At 43.2% G+C, this 25,436-nt stretch overlaps 2 protein-coding genes and 1 long non-coding RNA gene across 5 annotated transcripts in view; 2 read left to right on the forward strand and 1 right to left on the reverse strand.

The window, feature by feature from the left end:
* Positions 1 to 21,309, forward strand: part of Poxn (paired box pox-neuro) — a 33,419-nt gene extending 12,110 nt beyond the window's left edge. For both annotated transcript variants that reach the window (XM_033333163.2, XM_076624260.1), the window contains exons 3-6: positions 6,549 to 6,769; positions 17,777 to 18,023; positions 19,356 to 19,524; positions 19,681 to 21,309. In XM_033333163.2, coding sequence (XP_033189054.1) covers positions 6,549 to 6,769; positions 17,777 to 18,023; positions 19,356 to 19,524; positions 19,681 to 20,197 — 1,154 coding nt within the window. In that variant the 3' untranslated portion in view covers positions 20,198 to 21,309. The remainder of the gene's footprint in view (positions 1 to 6,548; positions 6,770 to 17,776; positions 18,024 to 19,355; positions 19,525 to 19,680) is intronic.
* LOC143303583 (uncharacterized) lies at positions 29 to 22,941 on the reverse strand. The gene is made up of 5 exons (XR_013060063.1): positions 22,857 to 22,941; positions 22,683 to 22,795; positions 22,348 to 22,507; positions 21,869 to 22,202; positions 29 to 1,881 (listed from the first exon to the last, which is right to left on the reverse strand). It is a non-coding gene; the product is annotated as an uncharacterized LOC143303583 (long non-coding RNA).
* Positions 22,666 to 25,317, forward strand: IFT54 (intraflagellar transport 54). Of its 2 annotated transcripts, none has more exons than XM_076624254.1 (10): positions 22,666 to 22,911; positions 23,003 to 23,120; positions 23,203 to 23,315; positions 23,422 to 23,694; positions 23,762 to 24,162; positions 24,267 to 24,371; positions 24,447 to 24,696; positions 24,785 to 24,904; positions 24,967 to 25,052; positions 25,128 to 25,317. In XM_076624254.1, the coding sequence occupies exons 1-10, from the start codon at positions 22,777 to 22,779 to the stop codon at positions 25,276 to 25,278; spliced, it is 1,752 nt and encodes a 583-aa protein (XP_076480369.1). In that variant the 5' UTR covers positions 22,666 to 22,776; the 3' UTR covers positions 25,279 to 25,317. The 2 variants fall into 2 exon arrangements, with proteins under 2 accessions (XP_076480369.1, XP_033189209.1); XM_033333318.2 differs by having other exon boundaries at positions 22,667 to 22,911; positions 24,246 to 24,371.
* The last annotated feature ends 119 nt before the right edge of the window (positions 25,318 to 25,436 follow it).

A 25,436-nucleotide genomic window follows, 5' to 3' on the forward strand; every position in this document is an offset into this window, starting at 1 on the left:
CTGTTCTTTTATTTTAGAGATTTGATAATTCAAGAATTCCCCTTAATTTTAACATTCGTCTCTTTCATCTCGTATTCCGTTGAATACGATTAATGGAATGAAACTTAAATGGAAACTCGTTTCGTTTGTTACATAAGTATCGTAACTTTTGCGCATTCTGGACACTTTCGCCCATGTAAATCCGTAAATCCATAAATATCTACTTATCCACTTGTCGCGATTTATTTCCAAAAATGTATATATCATGACCTATGTTCAACGGATATAATGCCAAGCAACCACACAGAGCGCCGAATACCTAAGAAATTTTTCATCGTAAAATCGATGATGCAATCGTAAAATCATCCTCGTGCTCGTTCAACCCTCGGCATCTTCGTACAAACACTTTACGGATTAGCCAAAGAGTCGGGTCAAAATCTTATCAGCCATTAACCAGCCGATTAGCTGTTAACGCAGCTTTAAAGAGAGCCATACGAAGGGTGTAAGTATCGCTCGTACATTTCAATTACGAATACATGCGATTTAGGATCGACTGCAGAGCGAAAAAGAGAGATCATCGCATCGCGTGTCCCTCGTGCGCGAAGAAGAGGGAAAGATGGAGAAGGAAGGAGAGAAAAAATCTGTTAGCGTAGATGGATCGTGATTACAGGTAGGGCAGGTGTATAGTTTGGTTAGGGCCTAAATGGCAAACGCGATACCGATCGACGCGCTTGCCCGCATTAGTTCGCTAATTCTAAGCTAACCGTTATTACGTATCCGAAGATATAATCCTTCTTCGCTCTTCTATGCTCGCCAGCCGTCGCATAAATATCTTTCTGCCCCCGCTAGTTTATGGCCTACACGGTGTTACGCGTCGGTATGCATCGACACGCTGTTTCGCATATCTCTTTTTATCTCGATCATCTTCTTCTTCCTCCTCCTTTCTCTCTTACGATTAGTCCCGCTTCCTTCTTTCTCCGGTCTTATCGACCGTCTTCGATCCCGTGCCCGAGATTTTCCTCCTCGATCGCTACACGCGGCAATTAAACTTATACGTACAGCGATTCAGCATGATCGAACTTGGTTCGAGCTCGCGAGTTTTCTCCTTTTTCTTCATTTTCTAACGAAACGCGAAAGATCGGTTTCCCGCGATCTTCCGAGAAAAGCTTCTCTTTAGTCGGTTCATCGAACTTTTTCAGCTTTTCGCGTCGCAAGTTACCGATTATACGTTCGATCGTTATTAGCTAATTAAAAAACGATCGTTCCCCATTGACGGCGAAGTTTCACGCAAATTCACACTTCCGACGGTACGATCAAGAGAATGAAATCTACGCGGAAAATGATTTTCCATCGAGTTACAATGCTCGATGCAAAAGACGAAGTAGGAACCGTGGATATTTTATATGTCTTATTCGCAGTCCGATCGTCGTATATATTACAGCGACGATTAATTATAACAGCCTCTTAAGTAGCTACTTAGAAGGAAGGTCGTAAATCAAGAGATTAAAAAACAAGTATCTAAAACAATCACTCGACGGGACTCGTTTCTCCCTGTACAAAAAAAAAAAAAAAAGAAAAAGATCGCCGGACGGAAAAAAGTGGCACGACCGTTCGAATATTGAATGTTACGCCCTTTTTTCTTGGATCGGGCGAACCTCCGTCGGACGATCTTCATGCTCGATAACTTTGCACGTTCGCGCCATCGCCGCGGAGACAAGAGACCAGCGGGGAATCCGACATTTATTCGCGCAATTTCGCGTTTCGCGTTTCGCCCCGAGATTTTTACAAAAGATAAGAAGGCAACTTCCTGCTCGGTTTTTGCCGTAATAATAATTTGGCCGGCGGTCGTGTTGGTCTGTCGCTGTTCTGGCCTCGGAGTAATTTCGGCCTGATCTGCGAAGCCTGGAACAGGAAGCGACACTCTTTTTTACCATGTAGCGCCAAAATTAAGGCGGAGCGGAGAATAAGGAAGAGGGGAAACGGCGAAAGAGAGCGCGAGAAAGAGCGAACAAGGCGAAAGAAAGAGGGGAAGGGACGCATGCGACAGGATTTTGGAGGAGGTGAAATAATAATTGCCGATAACGCCGAATAAATCGTTGCACCGGTGTCGGATATCGTCGATGAATAACGAGGGATCGACACGCGAGAATTTCTCCCCTTTTTAATGTAATTCCATCGTAATAACGTGGCGAAAAGTTTGTCGCCGCTGTTAAAAAGGCCTCCTTAAATCATCCTCCACCCGTGAGCTCTTACGTCTCGCGTGTCCCTTTTATTACCATGTTTTTGCGACGTTCTCTTCGCAGCATCTCTTTCGTATCCATTTTCCCTCTTCGTAATCACCGAACTGAATCGCTCGACGGGCGAGTGGCCCAACCCGTAATTTACCTAACTGTAAAGGATATCTCGTATCGATGCTCCGAGTGCGAGAATTTTCACGATTTCAAAAAAATATATCAAGAACTCGCCGGTTTCCACGTTTTATCGAATCTTTCGATTTTACTGGCATCGATTCGGCGATTTTTGAATCTTATCGAAAGCGCTTATTCTGCGAATCTCGCCTATTACGCTGAATTTATCTCGACGCTTGTTATCCGCTTCGGATGGCATATTATTCGATTCGAGTAAAGACGAAACTCGTTTACAACGGACTGCCATTTACATCGATGTACAGCGACGTCGGTTCGTCGGAGGGTAGATCGCAGAAATCTGCGTGAGATTTCATTTTCTGGCAATAATTATGCCGTTAAGTAATTGTCGGCTACCGAAAATGATCGGGGAATTAGGGTGTTCTCGCGGTCGGTAAGCCACCGCTGATTTATGGCGGGTTTAATATCTCGAAGCTGTTCGGACCCTTTCCCTGGTTCGGCCGTTTCAAAGAGAGCAGGGAACGTCCGGAGGCGGCGTAACTCAAATTTTATTCCGCGCGTGGTTAAACGCGTGTCGGCTTCGTCCCGTCCGTACTCGTACGATTCTCAACGCGTCGATATAAAATTGGTGATCGATCGACGTTTTTATTTCCGGGTGTTACCGTTTTACGATCCTCGGCGGTAATTTAGTCGTCACGACCTCGTCGTTTGCTCGATTCCGTCGGTTTCTTGGTAAAACGATGAAAAATATCGAAAGTCGAGTGGCTGAAGCTAGAACCTCGAACAGTTTTCAGGCAACTTGGAACTTGGAATTCGAAATTGGGAATCTATATAAATCTGTCTATATAAATTTCGTCGGGATATCGTACGAGTACGAATAACACGAAGGGCTGCTTAACTTAAGAAATTTAAATTTCAACTTAAGAAATTTATCTTTAACTTAGAAACGAAGACAACGAGACACGGAAGTGAAAATGCTTTCGCTCTTGGCATTCGTTCTTCGTAACGTATCTTTCAATCCAGATATTTGATACGTCGATTTTGTCAAAGTTGACTTTTCTCACGTTCTCGACTCGTGCGATACGTTTTACCTATTTCTTGCCCTCGCGATTATTCTTCCAGAGACGACGTAACGATCGAATTTATGCGAGAATTAGCATTCTCGCATCTTAAAATATCCGACATTTAAGGACTCGAACTATACACGCTATATTCAAATGATTTAAATCGTCTCTACTGAAAAGTGGCGTCTGCGTTAAAGAGGAAAGTACGAGCGGTGGAAGCGCGTATGCGAAAAGGTCGATTTTATTATCCGGATATCGTTAATTTAAGCAGCTGCGTGACCGTGGAATCTGAGAAACGATCCTCCATCAAAATTTCGGCCGTGAAACGAATTATGATAATTTCTCGGCCGATTCGGACGAGCCTCCTGCTCTGCCTCTTTTGATCTCGGAACGCGGGCGACGATTTTATCGATCGTACGAACCGCCTCGTTTCTCACTTCTGTCCATCGACGAACAGCAAAGTGGCCTATAAAAGCGTAAGAGACTCGAAAGGATATCGAAAATCGACCACGATTAAATAACTTTGAAAGCCTGGTCGGAATCCGTCGATTCTTGACCGGATCGCTGACGTTATTAAAAGTCATCAAGGACCGTTCGCTTGTTGCGAACGGTTATTAGTAATCGCTTCGCTTCCCGTTTTAAATGACGCAATTCCAATGTAACATCTTATTTCGTCATATTTTCTACGGCAGATGCGTTCTGCAAATTAATCGAACGGTTACGGGGTTAATTCGCGTTGGACACGCGTAGAGGAAATTAGGCGCGTTTATACCAACGAAGCAGATTAACTTTTAAACGTCGATAGATTTGCTCCGCGTTTCGCGGATAGCGTGCCTTAGTTTTACGATACGAAAGGGAATAGAGGCGATGCGATAGAATAATGCTATCGAGCTTAATGATTCGAACCACTAAGCGCACTTCTGTCAGACCTTGCGCGTTTCTGCTTACAACGTATTTGTCAATCTCTATGATAATCCCGACTTGTGATATTTCCTACGTAACGACTAAATAACAGCCACGAACCGCTAAATAACCACAAAAAAAGGAACGTAATACGAATACCGATAATTTGTCAAAGCAGAAATCTAAAGACACGGTGGATAGTAGAATTAAAAAAGGATTTCCAAATAGATAATAGGTCTAATAATAATTCTTCAAGGCTTTGATTCGTATCGTTTCACCGTGAATGCGCTGATATAATGCTTACGTAACAGGATTTTATTACGATCGTAATCGTCTTCGTCTTGCAAAATCGTTATCGTAAAAACCTACCAATCCATCGAACAAGTATAGATAAGAATATAGATACATATGTATATAGAATATACAGATAGATAAACGTAAAAAGCACAGACTCCTTACAGTCGATGCTCGCAAACCATATAACAGGTCCGCAGGATTTAAGCAATTTCCTCCTCGTAATAATCTTCTCTGCTAATCGCCATAAATATTCAACTTACATATTCTACTTACGTAACAATGCGTTATCCTCGTCGATCAACATCGGTGAACATCGAAGTATCGCGTAACGCAACGACGCATCCACCGTAAATTCAGCGTCGCTACCTTGCAGGGAAAACCACCTTGTAGCGATTAAAGTACGCGCAACTACGGGAGAAGAGGAACGATTGCGCGACCTTACAGGCGTATCGACGGTATCAAAAATCGAGAACGCGGATTATCTTCACGGGGATCGAGCTGGTTACCGCGGTATGGGAGAGAACAGCGCAAAAGCGTCCTTTTACGAAGCAACGACTCGACGAGTTAGCAAACATCGAGGAACGGTAATCCGAGTAATTTCGTTTCGCGTGGAGCGCGTGAAAAATTGGTAAAGACGGCAATCGGAGAGGATCGACAGGGAGGGCGACGTTTGAAAATTAGCGGAAAACGATTTCGACGAGTGTCGCCGTTCCTTTCTCTGTTTCCTGCCCGCGTCCGACGTCCGTTGATGGAACTGCGGATAATTATACGTCCTCTTTCCCTTTGGACGTTCCCGTAAGAACGTCAAAATGACGATTCTTTCTTCCCTTCGTTTCCGTCTTTCGAGAATCCCTGGGAACTCGCCGACAGAGGGAAGAGGAAAGTCGTCTTTTCCGAATTAACCGAGCTTTGGCGTTTTTAAAATTCGGTCTCGAACTCTGCGCAGAGTTTCGCGCGATACGAACGAAACGAGAAGATAACTTGTATCTCGGATTCGGTAATGAAAAAAAAAAAAAAAATATCAAAATGGATCGTTAAAACGATCGCGAAGAAAACGATTAATTTATCGAACGATATCGACGATAACAACATCGAAGTTAAATCATTCGTTTAATCGATCAAACTCATTTTGCGTGTCGTATTTTCGCGTTTCGAACGGCAAGCTTGTTCGAAATCGTAGACTCGTAGTCTGGATTTCGACGTCTACTATCGAACGAACTATAGAACGAACCGACGCTACAGCGAACAAAATTTTAGAGCCAATTAAGTACATAGTTGGCTGCGTAGCGTTCCCAACTGTATTATTAGAGGTTCGGAAAAAATGCATCTGCCTAGTGCTCCACCCTGAACCGCACTAATTATTAGCGGATTATCGTCCTTCTATTATTGTGCATTTTACGTGAGATACAAAAGAGACACAGCAGCAGCTGTGCCTTGGCGATGCCTTCGATCTTTTCCTTCCACCGACGGCTAATGATTTAATTTCGTTAACCCAAGGGTAGACGCTTCGGTTCGCTCAAGCAACGTTTTCCTCGCGATTATCGCCTGGATAATGACGCTTTTTCTCGCAATGGCGATACAAAAACGCGCACGCTCATTTTCTGCGTTTGTTTAACCGTGTATGCGTGCAACGCGTATCGTACGCGACGACGAGTAGCAGTTTCAATTAACGAGACGATTGCCGTGTTGTTTCTACGAGCGTTATCGTGGCTCATCGAAGTTACACGGGGATCGAGGAAAGAAAATATTTAGCGAACAAACGAACAAATAAAATCAACGAACAAAAGTTACGGAAAATAGATGGATATTCGAATAATACGGTGTATAAGAAAGTTTGGATGGAAACGACGGCCAGGCACGAACGAACGAACGATAGAAACTTGGACTTGGACTTGGACTTGCAATCTAAATGGAAACGGTTTATTGTTTGCTGTTGCAGGTCAAGCAGGAGTTAATCAATTGGGTGGTGTGTTTGTTAACGGGAGGCCATTGCCCGACTGCGTTCGACAAAGAATCGTACAGCTCGCTTTGGTCGGCGTCAGACCTTGCGATATCTCACGGCAACTCCTTGTGTCTCATGGATGCGTCTCGAAGATTCTCACGAGATTCTACGAGACGGGCAGCATTCGACCAGGAAGCATCGGAGGAAGCAAAACGAAAGTAAGCGTTTCAACGATCTTGCAACCGTTTTAAGTTACAAAGAGATGCAAAGTAACGCAAAGACGTGGAAAGGCTTCGTGTTTGTTATTTATCGTCGCGTTGCTTCGTGCGTTTCCTCGATGACGAACGCGATGGAACGCGATCGCGTTGCAATTTTATTAATTTATTATTAATTTATGTAATCGCGACGCAACGTTATTAGCAAACTACGCGACATAAAGCTTACGCCCGAAACTACGAAATCTCGCGATCGATCGCTGCTTCCTCAAACGGCAAATACCGCAAGTCCCTTGTTTTCGATTCGAGCGTGATAGCGAGCAACGATTCTTTCGCAAATATCTCGTTAATGTTTAGCAAAATATACGTACGCGTTGCGAAGCGTAATACAGGTATAGTAGGAAACGTGGCGTAAGTACAAGGTGTTAAGTTTTTAATCGATCCTTAAAATTTAGCGAGCAATCCAAATCATACGGTATTGTATATACGTTCTTTTAGCTTACGCGTTTTCGATAGATTCCGATAACGTCGCCGCTTTCGCCCTGCGACCTTGCACCGGAATTAACCGATATCCCCATCGATTTCCCGTTTAAATACTCGCGTAAATTATGCCCGCGTCGTAAACTGCGGCATAACGCGGAGCCGGTACAAATAATTACCGACAATTACGCTTTAACTGGAAAACAACGTGGCCATAAACCATCGCCCCTACCTCCGATCGACCTACCTCTGTGGAAAGGCCCGCTCTTATTTATAAGAGCCTGCCGGTTAAAATTGTCGAAATTGTTAAAATTGTTAAAATTGTTAAAATTGCCGAGTGCGAACGGCTGAAAAATCGAATCCGTAAAGGACTGTACCGTAGTAGCTGGAAGGTTCAGCGGCGACTTAATAGAAAGAGTAAGAAGGGCGGATAAACAGAAAGGAGAAGAAGTTACCTACAGGACAAAAAGCGTAATAAACGCGAGGGAAGGATGTGTGTGCGTTATGGGGCGGTGACACTGATGAGAGGAGGCGAGACGCGGGCGCAAAAGTCGTCGGCCGGCAGCACGGCGCTGATGTGATTTTAAGTAAGGGCTGCGCGGAGCCGACAGCGCGCGCAATTATCCAAACACCTTGCAGCCGCGTGCATTTGCATAATTTCATGGCTTTGCACGGTCGGTTTTCTTACGCTCGCGCCGCGATCACGGTGTCGCGCGCCGAATTATCGGCACGTTGTTTCGAATCTTTGGAGCAGCGAGCGAGAGAAACGAGGAGGGCGGAGAGGCGGGGAAACGATGGCCGAGGGAATCACGGGACGATCGTAAAGCCGATCGTTCCGACGGAAAACGAGTCGAATTAGACGCACTTAGCGACCCTTTAAGGCTCGTTTTTACGCGCGAAAGATGAATTCCGCAGGGGCGTTCGCCAACGATTCCACCACGTCCCCGTGCTCCACGCGCTTCTTAATGCTTGTCCGATTTGAAATTCAAATTCTCTGTTTACGACGCCGCCGGCGGACTATTCGATTTACGATATTAAACACCTTTCATTGAATTTTTTTCGCTAACGAGCTTCGGATGGCTGAAACGATCGATAGACAGATCGGAGGCGATAGGATCCGGCCGATGTAAAAACGAAGGGATTAAGATCGAGATTTCGTTTGGTCGGGCGTACGTACGACTGTTCAGCCGATCGTCGTTGTAATTAACGAACATCGGCGCGATTGCTTTCGCCAAAGTTAACGCGACTTTTATCGAAATCGGAAAATACACGACGTATTTTTAATTCTTCGGATTTCGATCGCGTCGATTATTCTCGACAGATCCGAAACTGGATCGGACTATTTAGGAAATAGGATCGACTGGAAATTGTTGCGAGCGATATGTCGTATATTTTCAACGTATTTTTAACAACAAACTCGTTTAATCGAAGTAACTCGACTCGCGTAAACCGAAACTTTTCAAGTTAAATTGCTCGATGTTAAATTCGATGCGACTCGAATCGTCTCGAAGCGACTCGAACTACCGATCTGAACGAGGCTTTAGATCTGGAAATGGCGTCCCGAAGGAAATTACGAGTTAACGAGTTCCGACGTGGCAACAGTACCGACCACGCGATATCTCGTAGTACGTTACACGGGTTCGATAATCAAGGGCCGAGGGGTGGTGCTTTGGATTATCTCCGTGCAGATGAATCCCGCGCGATGCGATGGTACCCTGTGCGAACGCCACGAAGCCTGCCACGGAGCCTGCCACGGAGCATCCGCGAGAGAAGAGAGAAAAAGGAAAAATAACGAAAAAAGAAGAAAAAGAAAAAAATGACGGAATAAGAGGAAGCCGCGTTGTATTACGCGCGTGACGTCACTAATGACAATATAATTGCACACTACCAACACAGTGAATTTCTTACGACGCGCCCGTGCGGGAACTCGCGCGATCCCCGTTTCGGCTTAATGAATTTATTTTAATAACGACCGGTGCCTGGCGTGCATCGACCTCCCGGCGCTCAATTGCGATCCGCGTTCCTCTCTCCAGCCGCGTTTTCCTTCTCCTTCCTCTTCGTCTTCTCCTTCTTCTTCGCCACGCTCTCTCGCGTGGAAACTCGAAGAGCATATTTAAATTCTGACTGTGCTCGAGGACGATTACGAGCGCATGTAAACGATCGTCATCAACGGCCATTATCGTGGCGTGTTCGTTTTGGTACCAGGCGATGCCAAAATAGTCGAGCCGCCGGATATCGCGTTTCTGCAGTTTCCATCGCGACCCTGACTTTCCAGAGAAGCGATTTTCCTCCAGGGTAACGAAGAAGGCGAGTCTTTGCTATTTTCGCGCCGATACGAGTTTTCGGTCTATACCGCGGAGCTGCTAACAACCGAGATACGAGATTATATCATATATCGTACGATCGAGACGATTAGGATGAAAAATATGGCGAGAGGATAGACGCGTAATTTCATCTATGTATTTTAAAAAATAGTCGCTCGAATTTCCAGAAACGCCGCCGTTATTCGATTTACTGCGAGATTTCTGCGAAAATGTCTATCGCTTAAGAGAGATTTATCGTATCGCGCTTTGATAGTTTTAACGCAAAGGGGAAAGTATCGACGTGCGGTGACTTTAACGCTCGTAAAAGCGACGTTTTCCTAGAAAGTTCCAAGAGAACGAACGTTCCTCTCGGACCTGTGATTTTTCTTCTTCGTGTATTTATTAAAGACCCGTGGAAAGTTCTTATGGTTTTCGGTAAAGCGCTTCGTTTCTGATACCATAGTTGTGATTCGTCGTTTAACTTTGAGATTAGCTGCATCGTCTCAAAGCTCGGACGCGATTGCTCGGAAAACTGTTCCAATGTACCTTTGATTTTGATTTTAATGGATTTTTCGCGTTATCAGGTCTTTGCAGAACATATTTGCACGATATATTTTTTCCTATTGACTTCTTCTTTTTTCCCGGGTTTTATGTTTTTCAGATCAACCGTATTATCTACGTTTATTCGAGGCGAGACTGTCTCGTTTGCGTATTCCTTATCGCTTGTAATTAAATTCCGCAGAAACGAGGCGTTGAATGCGGCGATTAAAACCTCCGAACCGTCGTTGCAGCATTATTTAACCGTTATTAGGGATATTTGGAGATGTTCGGTACATCTTGATAAGTATACACATCGTGCATTTTAGCTCTCGATTAACCCGACGTTTCTGCTTGCGAGTCGAAGAAGGACGAAATACCGGTAATCGTGTGTAATGAATTCGAGCCAAAGGACTCTTAATTACACGGTAGCTTTAATCCGATTGCCGTCTTCCGAAAGCCGCGCTTTTAACGTTGCTTTCGCCGAACGTCCGTTATAACTCGGCGGAAAATTTTTGCCAAGTAACGGAAAGTAAGTGTCGACCATCGATGAAACGGCAGGCCACCGTCTTTCAAACGGGTCGTGTCTCGAAGAGAATCAGCCCGATAGATTAAATCTCACGCGGCGAAAGGAGTTCGAGTCGACGATACGTCGGACGTGACTCGCCTTAAGCTTCCAGCGAAACGTAAATGAAACTTAACCGCGTAAGGATTTTTGTATTTGTATTTTGGATCGACGATGGATAAGACGATTTACAGATGCGTTGTCTCGATACTTTAATTTTATATGAAAAATTGGGAGAATCGACAATTTGAGTTAAAAAAACCGATATCGGTAGAATTAGGAGAACTTGTAACAAGAACGTTAAGAAACAGACAGTTAAGAGAGATAACGTAATTAGATGTTTCTGCTTTTATTTACTTTATTAACTTTGTTTTATCTCTCACAGATATCAATGACCATACTTGAACGATTAAATCGTACAAATACTCTGAAAAACTATAGAAATTTATCGAATTTCCTACGATCTTTACCTTTTGCTTACTATATATATTGATATATTATACTGGCTGTGACTGTACAGGCGATAAATACGCAGAGGCTGGCGTACTCGTAAAATATTATAAAGCTGGAATCTCCGATCAAACTGTGAACGATAAAAAGGCCAGATCTTTAATAAATTGCCAACGGAACAACTCGGAAGCGCGCGAACGCTAAACTATAACACACAGACGTAGAATAGATAGGCGCAGCGAAACTCGTCATCGATAAAAGCGGCGGTATTTTTATTCGCAAATTACAAATTACAAGGGAAATTACGCTCGAACCAAGCCGGTATCTTGATTGTATTCACCGACACGACCGGTGGTGGTCGCGGCGCGTTCCAGGAAATCCGTCACGGTCGTTAGCCAGGCCCGATTATTTTCCAATCGACCGGTTAATTTGCGAATTAATTGTCCAACTATCCGCTCGATCTACACGTGTTCCACCGTGTGCTGTGCGCGGTTTCCGAACCGTGTAAAGCTACTTTCGTCCTGGTTGCTCGTTATCTCTCGAGTCCGTGTATGTACATACGTGCTGGAAGCGGCGCGATACGGCGTCAGATAATGGCGTCGCATCACGGCAGAGGAAATCGTCTCATGAAAAATGTACGCCCCGTCGAAACCTTCCCGATAATAAAGTGGAACGCGAAGAAAATCGTACCCGCGATCATACGGTTCCCCTCTTTCGATCGACTCCTCTCTCTCTCTCTCTCTGCTTCTTTCTTCCTTCTTTTCTCTTTCCTCTTCTCTTTTTTTTTTTTCTCGTTTTCGCTGTTTACACAACGGCTCGGCGGCTCGGCGTCGCGGCCACAGGTGCGCCGATTCACGAAATTTTTTGATTACCCGTTCGTTCGAGGCAGGAAAACCGTACGACTCCTTCCTGGAATTACCGCGTTTTCTGCCGAAGATACGCATCGAACGGAATTAATTCGCCAACGCGTACGAGACACGTCCCCCGTACTCTATTCGTTGCCCGCGTGTATGCTATTACCTGGCTGTATAATGAAAATTGCCGAATGTAGTATTTGCAAAGAATCGAGATCGATCGAACGGTGCGTAATGGTTTTAAGAAATTACACGTTTCGCGGTGAAGGAGTTTACGCCGAAAATTTTCTCCTCTTCTACTCGAGTCGTTCTCTCGCGTTCCCTTTATCGAATCGTCGAAGCTAGTTGTTCGATAAGTCAATTTCGAGACCAGTCTGGAAATCTACGTAGGAGAATTACTATACAGCGTCATGAACAATCGTCTTAAACGTTATCGATGTCGATAACGAGCGTTAAAAATGATCCGATCGTTACCTACTGAGAATCATTTTTTAATTATATTTAAACAAATAAATCAAAGCATTCTTTTTAGCCGTTAGTTTCTCGTTAATTTGTAGATTTTAATAAGGTTCGCGCGCGATTGCTGGAAATCGGGAAATTACGTGTTTTAACGTGCTTAACGATAAATATCTGTATACGCTGTACGTATTCCACGTTTATTCTCAATTAACGATCCAATTTTACAAGAAACTTTCATCGCTGACTCTAACAACGCGATCGCAAAGTCGCGAGAGAGAGGTATTTCGGTATCGAATGCTTGTTTTTCCTTGAACGCGCGCGTCCTGTAATAACGGCCCTTCTGCGCGGTTAATTCCGCGAGATCGTTCGATACATTCGTCAGACTTCTCTCGAAGAATACGTCATAAATATTGTCGCATGCGAACGCTCGTTTTCCCCAGGACGATTCCCGTTCCTCCGTCGCAAGCGTTTCCATTTATCTGGTAATTAAGATCTCGCGCGAACACGGTGACGAGTCGCGCCTGAGCTTTCTGACGGATGGGTATTTATTTCTCGATGCATGATTTAGTAACAGCCGGTTAAACGTTGTGCGACGACCAGAATAAACAGCCAGCGATCGCGCACATCGGAGCTCGTTCCGTTTACGGATCAACGTGCTAATTAACGCGGCTTGTCGATCGATAACTTTCTTGCCGATCGTATCGTAGCAAATTGATTAGAGAATTAATGGCGAAAAATTCGCAACCTGCGGTATAACTTAAATACCAGCTGATATACCGGTTCGAGTAAATAGTCGTTAACGTTCGACGATCGAAAACTTTAAACGAACGATTTTGAGTATAAAAAGAGGCATTGGGAAACGGTTAATCCGTTCTGCGAGTTCGTTCGTTCGATCTTCCTACGTTCGAGACATTCTTCCATCGACGGCTGATACGACGTTAAAAAGTCGCGCCAGTTAAAAGCTAAATCGAAGTAAACCTGAATAATCCTCTAACCACCTTTAACCAGCAACCTCAACGACAAACGCGTACCCTTCGGCCCGATATATCGCGCAACCGTCCGACCAAAAAGGAAGCGGAGGAACGTTGATATCGAAACGATCGCCGAGAACTGGCGACGATCGGCCAAAAAAATGCCCGGATACCTGGTTCGTCCGCCGAAAAAAAAAAGAAAGAAGAAAGGACGTTATTAAGCCATCTCCACGCGCGTCTTATCGCCAACGACAATTGGAGCAACCCCGTATACCAAAAGCGACAGAGGACAGCCCTTCGGACAGTAATTACCGAGTTGGTCAACCTGTTCGATAGTTTACGTTATCTAACGTTTAGCGCCAGATGTCCATGCGACCAATTTCCTTTGTGACGCGGTGTGGTACGGTGCGGTGTAGTGCGACGTGGCACGCACACGAAAGACACACCGTCGACGAACGTCGCCGGGAAGCAACCCGTAGCGGCCGCTCGGGGGCCGCTCGGGGGCCGCTCAAAGGTACGCGGTACAACGCGAGAGGGTAGGCATTAGGACGCGTATATCGTGGGCCGGGGTAATTGTGGCAATGACGACGGAAGTGTCAGATTAGAATCTGAGATGCTCCTGGGAGCACGCGATGCTTGTCCTAACCCCTGAAACTATTAGGCGGACGGGGAGACGGCTGCCCCCTTAAACGTTCTGGCTAACAACAGTGGTGCTCCCATATCGGCCCTATTCAATGGACAGACACACACCGGCCGCTCTTCCCATCGTTCAACGCGCGCTCTTGTTCACAGAAGACGAATAGAATCCAGGGAACGTTCGATCGACGACCGCCATACCGGAGTATCGATCGAGACTCGCTATTAATTCGCGGTTCGAGCGTTCCTCGGTAATAACGATTCGACGAAAGTACATCAATTTGAACGAACAACGTCAAACGATATTTTACAGTTTGATACACTTTACAGTACGCTTTAGGAAATGTTCGAAATTCGTAACGCAACGTTGATCGTTTATGTTATTTCTTCCGATTTTGAACATTTTATAAACTATATACTGCGAAATACGCATTGGCATCGTTCGTTCAAATTAATCCGCTTTCGTTAGATCGTTGTTACAAAGATATCTTCTACGAGTCATTAGAGTCGTTTGGTAGGACATTTTGAAACGAGTCGAGAATTGTTACGACACTCTTGCGTTACATGCTTTGGGTAATTTACTAGGTAACCAAAGGTATAATTTGGTAACCAACGGAAGTGCCCAGCCATGTATCGCGACCAACGATACCTTACACTCGCGTCATTTCTCTATATCTCGATGAAAGTTAGCGTTAACAATTATCGTTAAACAAGCTACGATAGAACGAAAACGTTAGACGGAAACACGTTAGACGACGCAGAACCTACGATATATAATGCAAATGTGTATATCGATAACTTTACCGCCATCGATGCACGATCGAGACGTTTAAAAAATATGGAAAGTAGGGAAACCGTCGTCGATAGACGACGAAACGAAAATTTCGTGAAACACGAACGAGCGACGTCGTGTATCGGAAACTGCGTGCTATTTAGCCTTGTTTTTTTTTTTTTTTTACGTTTAGGAGGAAACGATTTATGGAAATGTAGCGGTGCTTAAAGGACTAAGATGCACATCGTACGCTATTATTCGGAATGAGATTCCACGAACGATCGTACGGTTGTTACGATCGTACAACGGATAATGAAAGTTAAAACATAGTCGTAAGACGATTCGAGTTAAAAGAACGAAAAAGATCGAATTAGAACAAGGTAAAGTTAAAACAAACGAAATAATATGTATGTCGGAGATGAAAGGACCCTTCCCTCTGGAACTTTGTTTAATTACAGCTGTAAACTTTAATTACAATTTTACGGATTTTCCCAATTTGCCGTCATTCTGCCCAATTCGACTTGTTTGCGATTTGTGATAATAAACTTGGGCTCAAGGCGACCATCCGTCGCCGAACGTAGCCACGGTCAACGGGACGGCCGCTTCGCCTAACAAAGGTGCGGAGTTATAGTATGAGAAAATCGTTAAAAGAAATACCAATAGAGGTACGTGACAGTAAAACGTTCCAACGGGTCCTTCGGACAACGAATACCAGAGGTTGAGACACTTGCACCGCACGAGTACAGTTAGCCCGAGGACTCGCTGTAAAACCTGGGTTTTTTTCGTAATTAAGGTTCTTCAAACGGACAAGCAGTCTGACCAATTGACCAATTGACAGCGACGTCGATTTCCCTTACTTTCGGAACGAGAACTATACTCGACGAATCCGATGATCTCGTGTCCTTAGACACACCCCGTCGTAGTTTTCCTCGGTGGCATCCTCGGGACGAAAATTCAGTCTTTCTTGCGATTTCATCGACGAAGAGAGTAGCGCCTTACGATCTGTGAGTATTACACGTTTGAGTTAGAGCAAGTATATATCTGTCATCTAAGACCAACGTCGCTAGCATCGCGAGTGCCCAACCACCGTTGTTGATCGTCGAATCGGTAGTGTTCGTGTACTCGTAGTAACAGGCCGTATCTTCGTTATAACGCAACGATAGCCAACTCCAAGGGAGGTTTGTCAAAGCGATAGGCAATAAGACAGCGATAAAATACGATAACGAGAAAAAGAGCTTGGAACGAAGAAAATAAGGTACTCGATGCCCCCTGCGCAGAAAATCTGACAAGAAACGATCCCCAACCTCTTGGTGGTTATCGTTCTGCCTGGTGTCGGTGGCGTGGCCGCCCCGGAGAAATCGGCGATCTCGAAAATCTGTGTACGACGAATAACATTTCCATCGCGTTAGCATAAAATTATGCGAGGCCCGGGCGCGCAACTTCATTAGCAAGTCAAATGAACGGTGGCCAGATTGAGCACCACTGGGCCCACTCGAAGGGACCGTCAAAAAGAAACGGGACGCGTCTGCGAGGAGCGGATGAGCCCGCCTCCTCGGTAAACCGGGGCTAAACTGTAATAAAGCGCGGTACGCGTTACCCACCTACCTTTGCGATCTTTACCCGTTATCTGATCCACCGGCGCAACCAGCGTGCTTCACCTGTGAACGACATATGGCCGCTGCTCGCTGCCCCTTTCGACGACAGTGTGACCACTTTCGCGTTAATTTGTCGATGAGATAGCGCCGAGTCCCCAGCCGGATGGAAAAACCATCGGGTTGATAATCGGCAACGGTCGGCGACCGTCCAAACGTTGCGACGTCCCTTGGGAACGTTTTTCGGCCCGATAGATTCTCTCGCTGCGCGGCAGAAAGCGCCGGTACGAAACACTTTTTATTTCGGAAAAATCTTCTAGATAGCAACGAGGATACCGTAGTGTGGAATTTTAGTGGGAAATTTCTCTTTCCGAATCTAATCGTCGATGATGTTACAAGATGGTACGAACGACCGTGTTGCCTCCATAGAGCGTAATATAGACTGGTTAGTTTTTTGGTTTTTGTCCGTTCGAACGAACGGCGTCTGCCTAAACGAATGCCTTTCGTGAAATTTAGACCACGTTGATACGCGAGAATATCGAAAACACCGAGAACGAAGAAACATTCGTCGTAATTAGACAGCGGAATACGCGTAGTATAAAGGGACATACGAGACATCGAAAGTATAGCGTTACGTGTTCGATTGCCAACCAAAAAGATAGAAACGATTAAAAATGAATGTGAGAAAAGGTGGCAACGATTGCGCGGATACTTCTTCGCGGCGCACGACCTCGCAGGTGTTACATTTTACGTTTCTCTTTGCCACAAAGTGATTCTTCGCTGGTGAGAAAGAGATCGGACGTACTCGTATATCTCGCCACAAGGACTTTATCGCGTATCGTCGATAAAATCCGATAATTCGGTTAAGGAAGATGGCGAGAAGAAATTACGAAGGGATGGAAGAGTCGATATCGAATCGATAACATCGCGTTATGTCCCGACAAGTATCGCGAACAGCGACGTTCGAGCTTGCAAAATAACGACACGATGTAAATCGCCTCTTTTCGAAGAATCGGGTGCTATCTCGCGACATTGCTACGGTAGCCATTCTTCCATATACCTGGCCTTATATTATATGCGAAATCGCCAAATTTAGCTGCGTTAATTGACATTTACTACAGCAGCGCGTCGTTAAACTTCGAGTATGGTCGTTTAATAAAGTCGACAAACTCGACGAATACGTTACCGAACGGTGAACGTGTATCAAATACGGGCATGCGTAGCATGGAATTATCTTCCAGACAATTTGTCAACTTTCTTTCGCGCGAATATTTCGAAAGATGTCTAATACAGAGATGCGATACAACGATACGACGACTTTAGGATCTCTGCGTCCTTTCCAAACGAATCTCTCCTTTAATTCGTACGTTTGTAATTTCGATTTATTGCAGCAAGTGGCCACCCCCACCGTCGTGAAGAAGATTTTACGAATGAAACAAGAACAACCAACCATGTTCGCTTGGGAGATTCGAGAACAGCTGGCGCGACAAGGAGCTTGCGATCCTCAAAGCTTACCGTCCGTCTCCTCGGTAAATCGAATTCTTCGAGGCGGTGGACTTCATACGGATCACACGGGCATCGAGGGTGGTTCAGCCAGCACGTACGCCTCGCAAGTTTCCTCGAACGTCGCCAACAGAGGTGAGAATTATCGCCAAATACCCGATAAATGAAATTAATAGGAGATTCCGATAAAGAGAGAAATTGCGCATTGAAATCGAAATTCGAGATACGCCGAAACGATTTTCTACGAAATTTTTCTAGCAAATAGCCGGGCCGTCGCGTCGTTCCTCGCAGACTCGACCAGCAGCAACGAAACCTCGAACCGCTCTCTCGCGTAATCGCGCGAATTCTCGAGAAAGAGATCGCGATTGCACGAATAATCGCACCAAAGTGTCAGCTGATCGTTCGAAAGCTGGACGATAGCGAAACGTCGAAATCGGCTCATTATGCGAGCGAAAGCTGCATCGCGAGTGCGCCATTATCGGCTAATGATCCCCTAAACATCTGTCCGTATCTCGGAATCACTGTCCGAATTTTGTTCCATTGTTTTTGTCCTTTTTACGATTCGCTTCCATATAGACGAGCAGCGACGAGAGAAAGAAGAAGAGGAAGCGACCGATGCAGCGATGCAACGATTAGAGGGAAAAGAAAGGACGAACGAAGGGGGAAGAAAGAAGGATAGAAAGGAAGAAAAAGAAGAAGAATTCGTAAAATACCCTGTGGCCGATTGACTCGTCAGCGTGCTGCAGCGTGATGAACGACACGCAATCCCTTAAAGCAACTCGAAATTTGCCTCGAAATTTACCTCGTTTATACCGTAAATCGTCTATAACGTCGTAGTCTTCTTTTTCACCTACCGAGAACGAGGCTGCGTCACGAAATTTGCGTCGATCGAACGTCGCGATACGTTCGTCCTGTTCCACGGCCGGTGTTTCTTTCGATTTTAACGTTAATTGCAAGGTCCGATCACCTTGCTAACTCTAACACTCCGATAAATCAGTCATTTTCGCCGCGATAATACGATTCCATCTTTCCTCCGACGATCTTCGACGAACTTCGATCGGGAAAGTGTTTAACGCGCGACTGCAAACAGGTCGAACTCGCGAAATCTTCCAACGATGGCAAAATATGATTTCGAACGATGGAAAACGACGCGTAAAATAGAAGAAGAAGAAATCATCTTGCAATCCTTCTTGTTTCTCCCTTATCGTATAAACACGACCAAACAAAGTGTTTGCATCGATTTAATTTAAAGTGACGCGAGTTACGTAAAAATATGGACGTTAAGATCGCCTTAAATAAACCTTGTACGTCTCGCGTAACGCTCTGTGACAAATAAGAGCGACGAAGCACGTTAATAAAATAAAATAATATAACGAAAGCGTTAAACGTTAACGAGCTAAATCGTAATTTCTTTTTCTTGGTTAAATTTACGTTGTATCGTACGATGTATTCTATCTTTACCCTCAGACACACTCATGAGAACGGATTACCAATTATTTTATCCGGGATCACTGGGACCGTTGCACATTTCCACAACGTCCGGTAATACCAGCGCACCATCTTGGAATCCAAGCTTTTACTCGTCTCTTTATCAAGCGACTACGCTGCACTTGCATCATGGAATGCAATCATTCACGTAAGTCTAAGTTGTTTAACCGATTTCTGTTTCCTCGAGTGGCCCCCTTAATTGGACTTTTTCTTTTTTTTTTTTTTTTTTTTGTTAAATCTGGAAAAACGGATCGGTCCATTACGTGCGTTCGTTCCGATTAAACCGATTAGATATCTGTTGCAGATCGTTAGACGTGGAACGTCTGTCGGAACAAAGCGGACCAACGAACCAGGTCGATTTAAAATCCAGCTCGAGCTCGATGGCGGGCAGCGACGACTCCTTGGACAAGAGCGACCTGGACGAGAACACGGAGTCCCAAGACCACTACAAGCCTTTCCAAAATTCGCCTATAATCCTAGAACTCGGCCAGAAGATCGGCAGCGATCGTAGCGCGTTCGTCAGACACAGTACGTCCGGCTCGTCCGGAAACCTCGAGAATCGACAGAGTCCACCGCCAACAAACGGCGACAAGCAGAAAATAGCGTCTCCGCGAATCTTGGAAACGGGAAACGAGCAGAGCACCATGGCCAAAGAAGCGGCGGTCGAGGAAAGACCGGCGCAACCTCAGAGAAAAAGGAATCCTTACTCGATAGAAGAGCTCCTGAAGAAAGACGAGGGCAAAAGCACCTCGAAGAGGCCGAAATTGACGAATCTCGGGGTGGTTCAACCCTGTGGAATTATCCTGAGCAAGGAAATCTGAAGGATCGCGGCCGAGAGATAAACAGAACGGAGGGAAAGAAGACTATTTCAAGATCCGATAAGATAGAGGCTAACAGATGATCGTCTGGATTTGGGAGAATTTTCGACGCACGGAATCAAGGATGACGATGTTCGGATGGTGAATGTGGTGGAGGATGAAGATGCGATTGGTTGAAGATGAAATGGATGGACGAGCTAGGACAGAGAGGGAGGTGTATGGTCGAAACGATCGATGGATGTTGCGACGATGAAATTGGGCTAGGCTTATGTTAGATATTCGTGGCTCTGTATTTTTCCGATCTATCGATACGAAAAGAACTTCTAAATACTTTATTTAGAAAGATACTTCATTCTCGGAATAACGAATCGTTGAGAAACCATTTAGTCTTGTACAAAACTTATTTATTAAACTCTCGTTTTAAGGGGATTAAACTACGTCCGTTAAAGAGAAATGTAACATAGTTTAGCAAAAAAGGTGGAACAACGCCAAGTTCGACGCTTGAGAAATTACATTAAAGTAAAGGAATAAAAAGAAAAAAGGTCGATAAGGTCGGCACATTATTATCGGTATTATAGATACGCGAAAATCTCGAAAATTAAAGCGATCGTCGTTGTACTATCGATACGGAGAAAAAGTATAAATTATATGTAACATTAGTATGAATCGTCGATTATGTATTGTTGACCGGAATATCGTAGGTTAAACGTAAGTCTGTTAAGATAATTTATAATTAAATTATTTTTATTCATTCTTCCGCGTCCGACGCCATCGATGATCTGTCCTTTCGAAGAAGAAGAAGAAGAAGAAGAAGAAGAAGAAGAAGAAGAAAGGAAATCATCGATATTATGCGTAATAACGGGACGATAAAATTAAAATACGATAAAGGAAACTCATTGACGTAGGTGTTCTATCAGTTTCGATGATTTTCAACAGGTTCGTCAGTTTTGTGATCTCCGAATACTGAGATTTTTCTGTCGTGTAATTTGTGTGTGGTGTATGATTTCGTTTTGAGAGCGAGACGATGCCATATTATTATGTACGATATTTAACTTTAATTTAGTCAAAGAAACTTTGACGTATTCTAATAAAGTGAAATGGCTAGTAACCTTAAAAAAAAATTAAAAATCCTTTTTTTTTATCCATCGTGCCGAAGCGAGAGGTACCCGGATCGTTCGAATCCATCATTTTTACCTACTTCTCTTTCCCCACACACCTATTTATATAGATACATTTGCCCCGTTCGACGGCAAAAAATCCACTCGTTCCTTCACAATATCTTTACCGTTCAATCGGCAAGCATCTTCGACGACATAAATGCGTCCATCGATCAAGATGAAAAAAGCGCAAATTCGATCTAGAACGATCCATTAGGCATAGGAATCTCATCTAGCGAAGCATCGTAAAGTGGCTCTAATTTCGCACAAAAAAAAGGTCGATAGAACGTACTAAAACAAGAGACGAAGCTCGTTAGAAAGCACGATTAGCCCATAACCAAGGAAAGCATGCGAAACTTAACCGATACAGCCGGCCAATTAAACGAAAGCCTAATAAAGCGATGGCAATAAAGCACGCATCGGTAACGCGAAACAGCGGAGGCGCGAGGATGTAGTAAAGCCATAAACGGTTCGGCCTGAGTGTGTCATACGTGGACACACCACCGCGTATACATACCTTGTAAAATACGACATGAACGATGGTCACCGTAAAAAGAAGGTGAAATTAAATGGCGGATCGCGTTCCACGAGTCCTACGAACGATCCTATCCACCTTTTGCATTTATAACGTTGTAAAAACTTTTTATCCGCCTCCTCATCACGGACTAATTAATGCACTATAAAACGCTAACGCCTCGACGTCCGCTGATTTATCCGCCTCCCTTTCCACTATACGATCGTACACCGGTCTCCGGGTTTCGTAGCCCGCTCCTCTGCTCCTCCATTCACTCGTCGTCATCCAGTTATTAGCCTGAATGATAACAGGAAGTTGAGGAGATGCGAACCTAAAACTAACGCTTTTTAATTATTATTCGCTGGATGTAAGCTTTTTAGACTCAAATTTTTGCAAGATTATACGACCGGATTAAAATAATTTAATTAGAGGTAGATTGAATATTTTAGTTTCTTTCGGGCTATTTAAATTGTTAAACTTACGGCATTTTAGAGGCGAAGAATAGATAGATTCGTTCAATGGTATAAGATCAATTCTCTAAATGATCGTTTTTGATCCGAGTAGTTGTATTTATACCGATATTTATTATTTAGTTATAGCATTTGCAGTCCCTTCTTGTTCTTTCCATTTCCTTATTCTTACCTGAAATACAAATTTTTCTACATTTCTACACAATGATCTATTTTTTATGTATGTATGTCCATGAAACAACCGATAAAAAGATAAGAAGAACGATAATACGCATATTGGTAAAAAAAAAAACTATTCGTAAAATTCCACTCTATCAAATAGATCCAGTCTATCATGTTGGTCATACATTGGTTGCCAAGTAACCATTTGATGCATACAAAGTTCAGCAAGGTTGTGAGAAAGACAGTGTAACCAGTGGTATGTTTTATTTGTGATTAACAATGGCAGACGATGTAAAACCTGAAACGATTAAAAACACTCAAGATTTACTCGGCAAATACTTCAAAAAGCCACCTCTCACCGAAAAATTACTAAGGAAACCACCGTTTCGATTTCTTCACGATATCGTCTCAGCAGTAACGTATCTTTTGCTCGTGTTTCTGGCTGTAAATACAACATGAATATAATCAATGCTTTTATAACTAATAAATGAATGGTATATCATAGGTCATAAACGAAACTGGTTTTCTGGACGGTTTGTATACGGAGGAGGAACTAAATTCGGAAAATATAAAAAACAAAGAGGCGAAACTTGCCTATTTAACGAAACTGATCGACGTCGTGAGTAAGTTATAATTTTCCTTGTATCATAAAATGTATAACGTTCTTCGACGTATTCAAATAGTAGTACTAGGCAATAATTTCAGAACTGATTACCGGCGCTAATTTAACTGTACGAGCCAGCAAGATAATCTCAGGCCAGGAACCAGCTAAAACAAATGAATTATTGCAAGCAATTGGAAAAGCTTTAGACAAGAAGGTAACGATTCTACGACCGTAAGAAGCACAAATGGCTATGCGATTACTTACAAATATAAAAAAACCAATGACACGGTAAAGTTGAAAATGTTTTACGAATTAAACAGATAAGCAGCGTGGAAGCCGTCGAACGGTACAAGAAGAATTTAGGAAAAGGCAAATCTAGTTCGAGAAGTAAGCTGTCTGTAGCAAAAGATGAAAGAAAATCATCGTCGAAAGAAACGTCCCAAAAAAGGGCTTCGACATCGAAAGAAAAATCTGTAGAACGAAAAAAAAAAGCTGTTAACGAAGATAATTCAACGATACGTGAAGCAACGCGTAAAAATGAAAATCAAGATTCTCAAAAAAATGTCGAAGCTGCGGAAGTACCACGTGTCGAGGTAATTTAATATATCTTACGCTTAGATTATGAACATGAAAAAACGTGACTGAATTTACATGTTTTAGCCAGCCCAAGAAAAAATTCCTGCATCTGCGCATAGAAAAAGCTCTTCGTCTGCTAAACTCAAACAGAATAGACCCTCCACGCCTTTGTCTGAAACTCTGCAGTCGAATAAGCGAATCGACGAAAACAAAAAACAAAAAGAATCCGAGAACAAGTCGAAACATATGACAAATGCTGAAAATAACGAATTACAAAATCAAATACTCGATACGTCGAACTCTATTAATTCAGAATCGAAATCTGCGCCAAACATCAGAGATAATAAGATAGATGAAAATATAGACAAGGTGGAGTACAAGGAAAATGATATAGTAAATAACGAAGCTTCTTTACAAAGCATAGAAAAATCTGGTCAGTCGATATCAGAGACACAAATGTTTCAATCAGAAAATAACGATGCCAGGTATCGCGTTCGCGTCAAACTGTATCTTATGAAAAATTAATATTTGTAATATTTAACGATAACTTGATAAAATACTTTCACAGTATTCCACGATCAAATTCTAGACCAAGAACTTCCTTACGTCCACCTACTGCGAGACCGATTAGTGCCAGACCTGCAGCACCTAGAATACGAGGCAAAGCAGAGTTAATAGTTAACGAAGAAATACCGTTAGAACACATTTTAATACGCTGTATGTAAAAGATCTTATAGAGAATATAAACTATTACTGCTTCATTTTCCAGAACGCCTATGGGAAACATTAGTGTCATTGTGGAGAATTCTGATCTTAAGGACGACGATGATGACGCTGAAGACATGGTAGTTATGGAAACTAGAGTAACTAGTAGCGATTCCTTAGAAAACAGTGGCAACTATAAAGTCGATGGTCAATTAACGCAAGAACATGGACACCTTGTTGCACAAATATTAGAAACACAAAAGGAATTGGTTAATAACGATAATGTAGACGTGATACCTAAAAAAACAAATATTGTAAGTACAATTCACCATTATCGTAAAATATTATTTTTACCACATTATACTATTTCAATGTAACATGAAACATAATATTTGTTATTAGACATGGGATACAAATTCAAAACGCGACGCTGTAGCAAAAGAAATTGATAAACTACGAAACACGATACAAACATTAACACGCGCGACAAATCCACTTGGGAAGTTATTGGATTATTTTCAGGTAACTTATTGATTTATTATATTTTATAGTATTACACGTGTAATTTACGTTACTCTTAACAGGAGGATATAGAAGTCATGCAAAAAGAATTATTAGAATGGAAAAACCAATATCAACGAGTAAATGAACAACTGAAAATAGAAAAAATGTAAGAATATACGTATCAAGTTTTGCATCGTTTAAAATCGCTTATTTTAATCATGTATATGATTCTTTTCTTCAGGAAAACGCAAGAATTAATAGAACCTATGAAAGAAACATTAAAAGAAATTGATCATAATGTGAAAGTGCAATTGGATAAAATATGTCAAGCAAAATCGCAGATTACGAAAAATGATCAAAGGATACAAACATTATTAAATGGTCGTGTGTAAATTTCATTTCACCGTAATCTATAAAACGATAATATTTTCTCATTATCTTTAATACAAATAACATAAGTGTACAATCTCCTCTAAGTTTCTAGTCAAATATTGTACATATGTACGTAGAACGCTAAACAATGTAACACGAAATGTAATATAGTACAAGT

Source organism: Bombus vancouverensis, chromosome 14, assembly GCF_051014615.1.
Source record: "Bombus vancouverensis nearcticus chromosome 14, iyBomVanc1_principal, whole genome shotgun sequence".
Taxonomy (NCBI): Eukaryota; Metazoa; Arthropoda; class Insecta; order Hymenoptera; family Apidae; genus Bombus; species Bombus vancouverensis.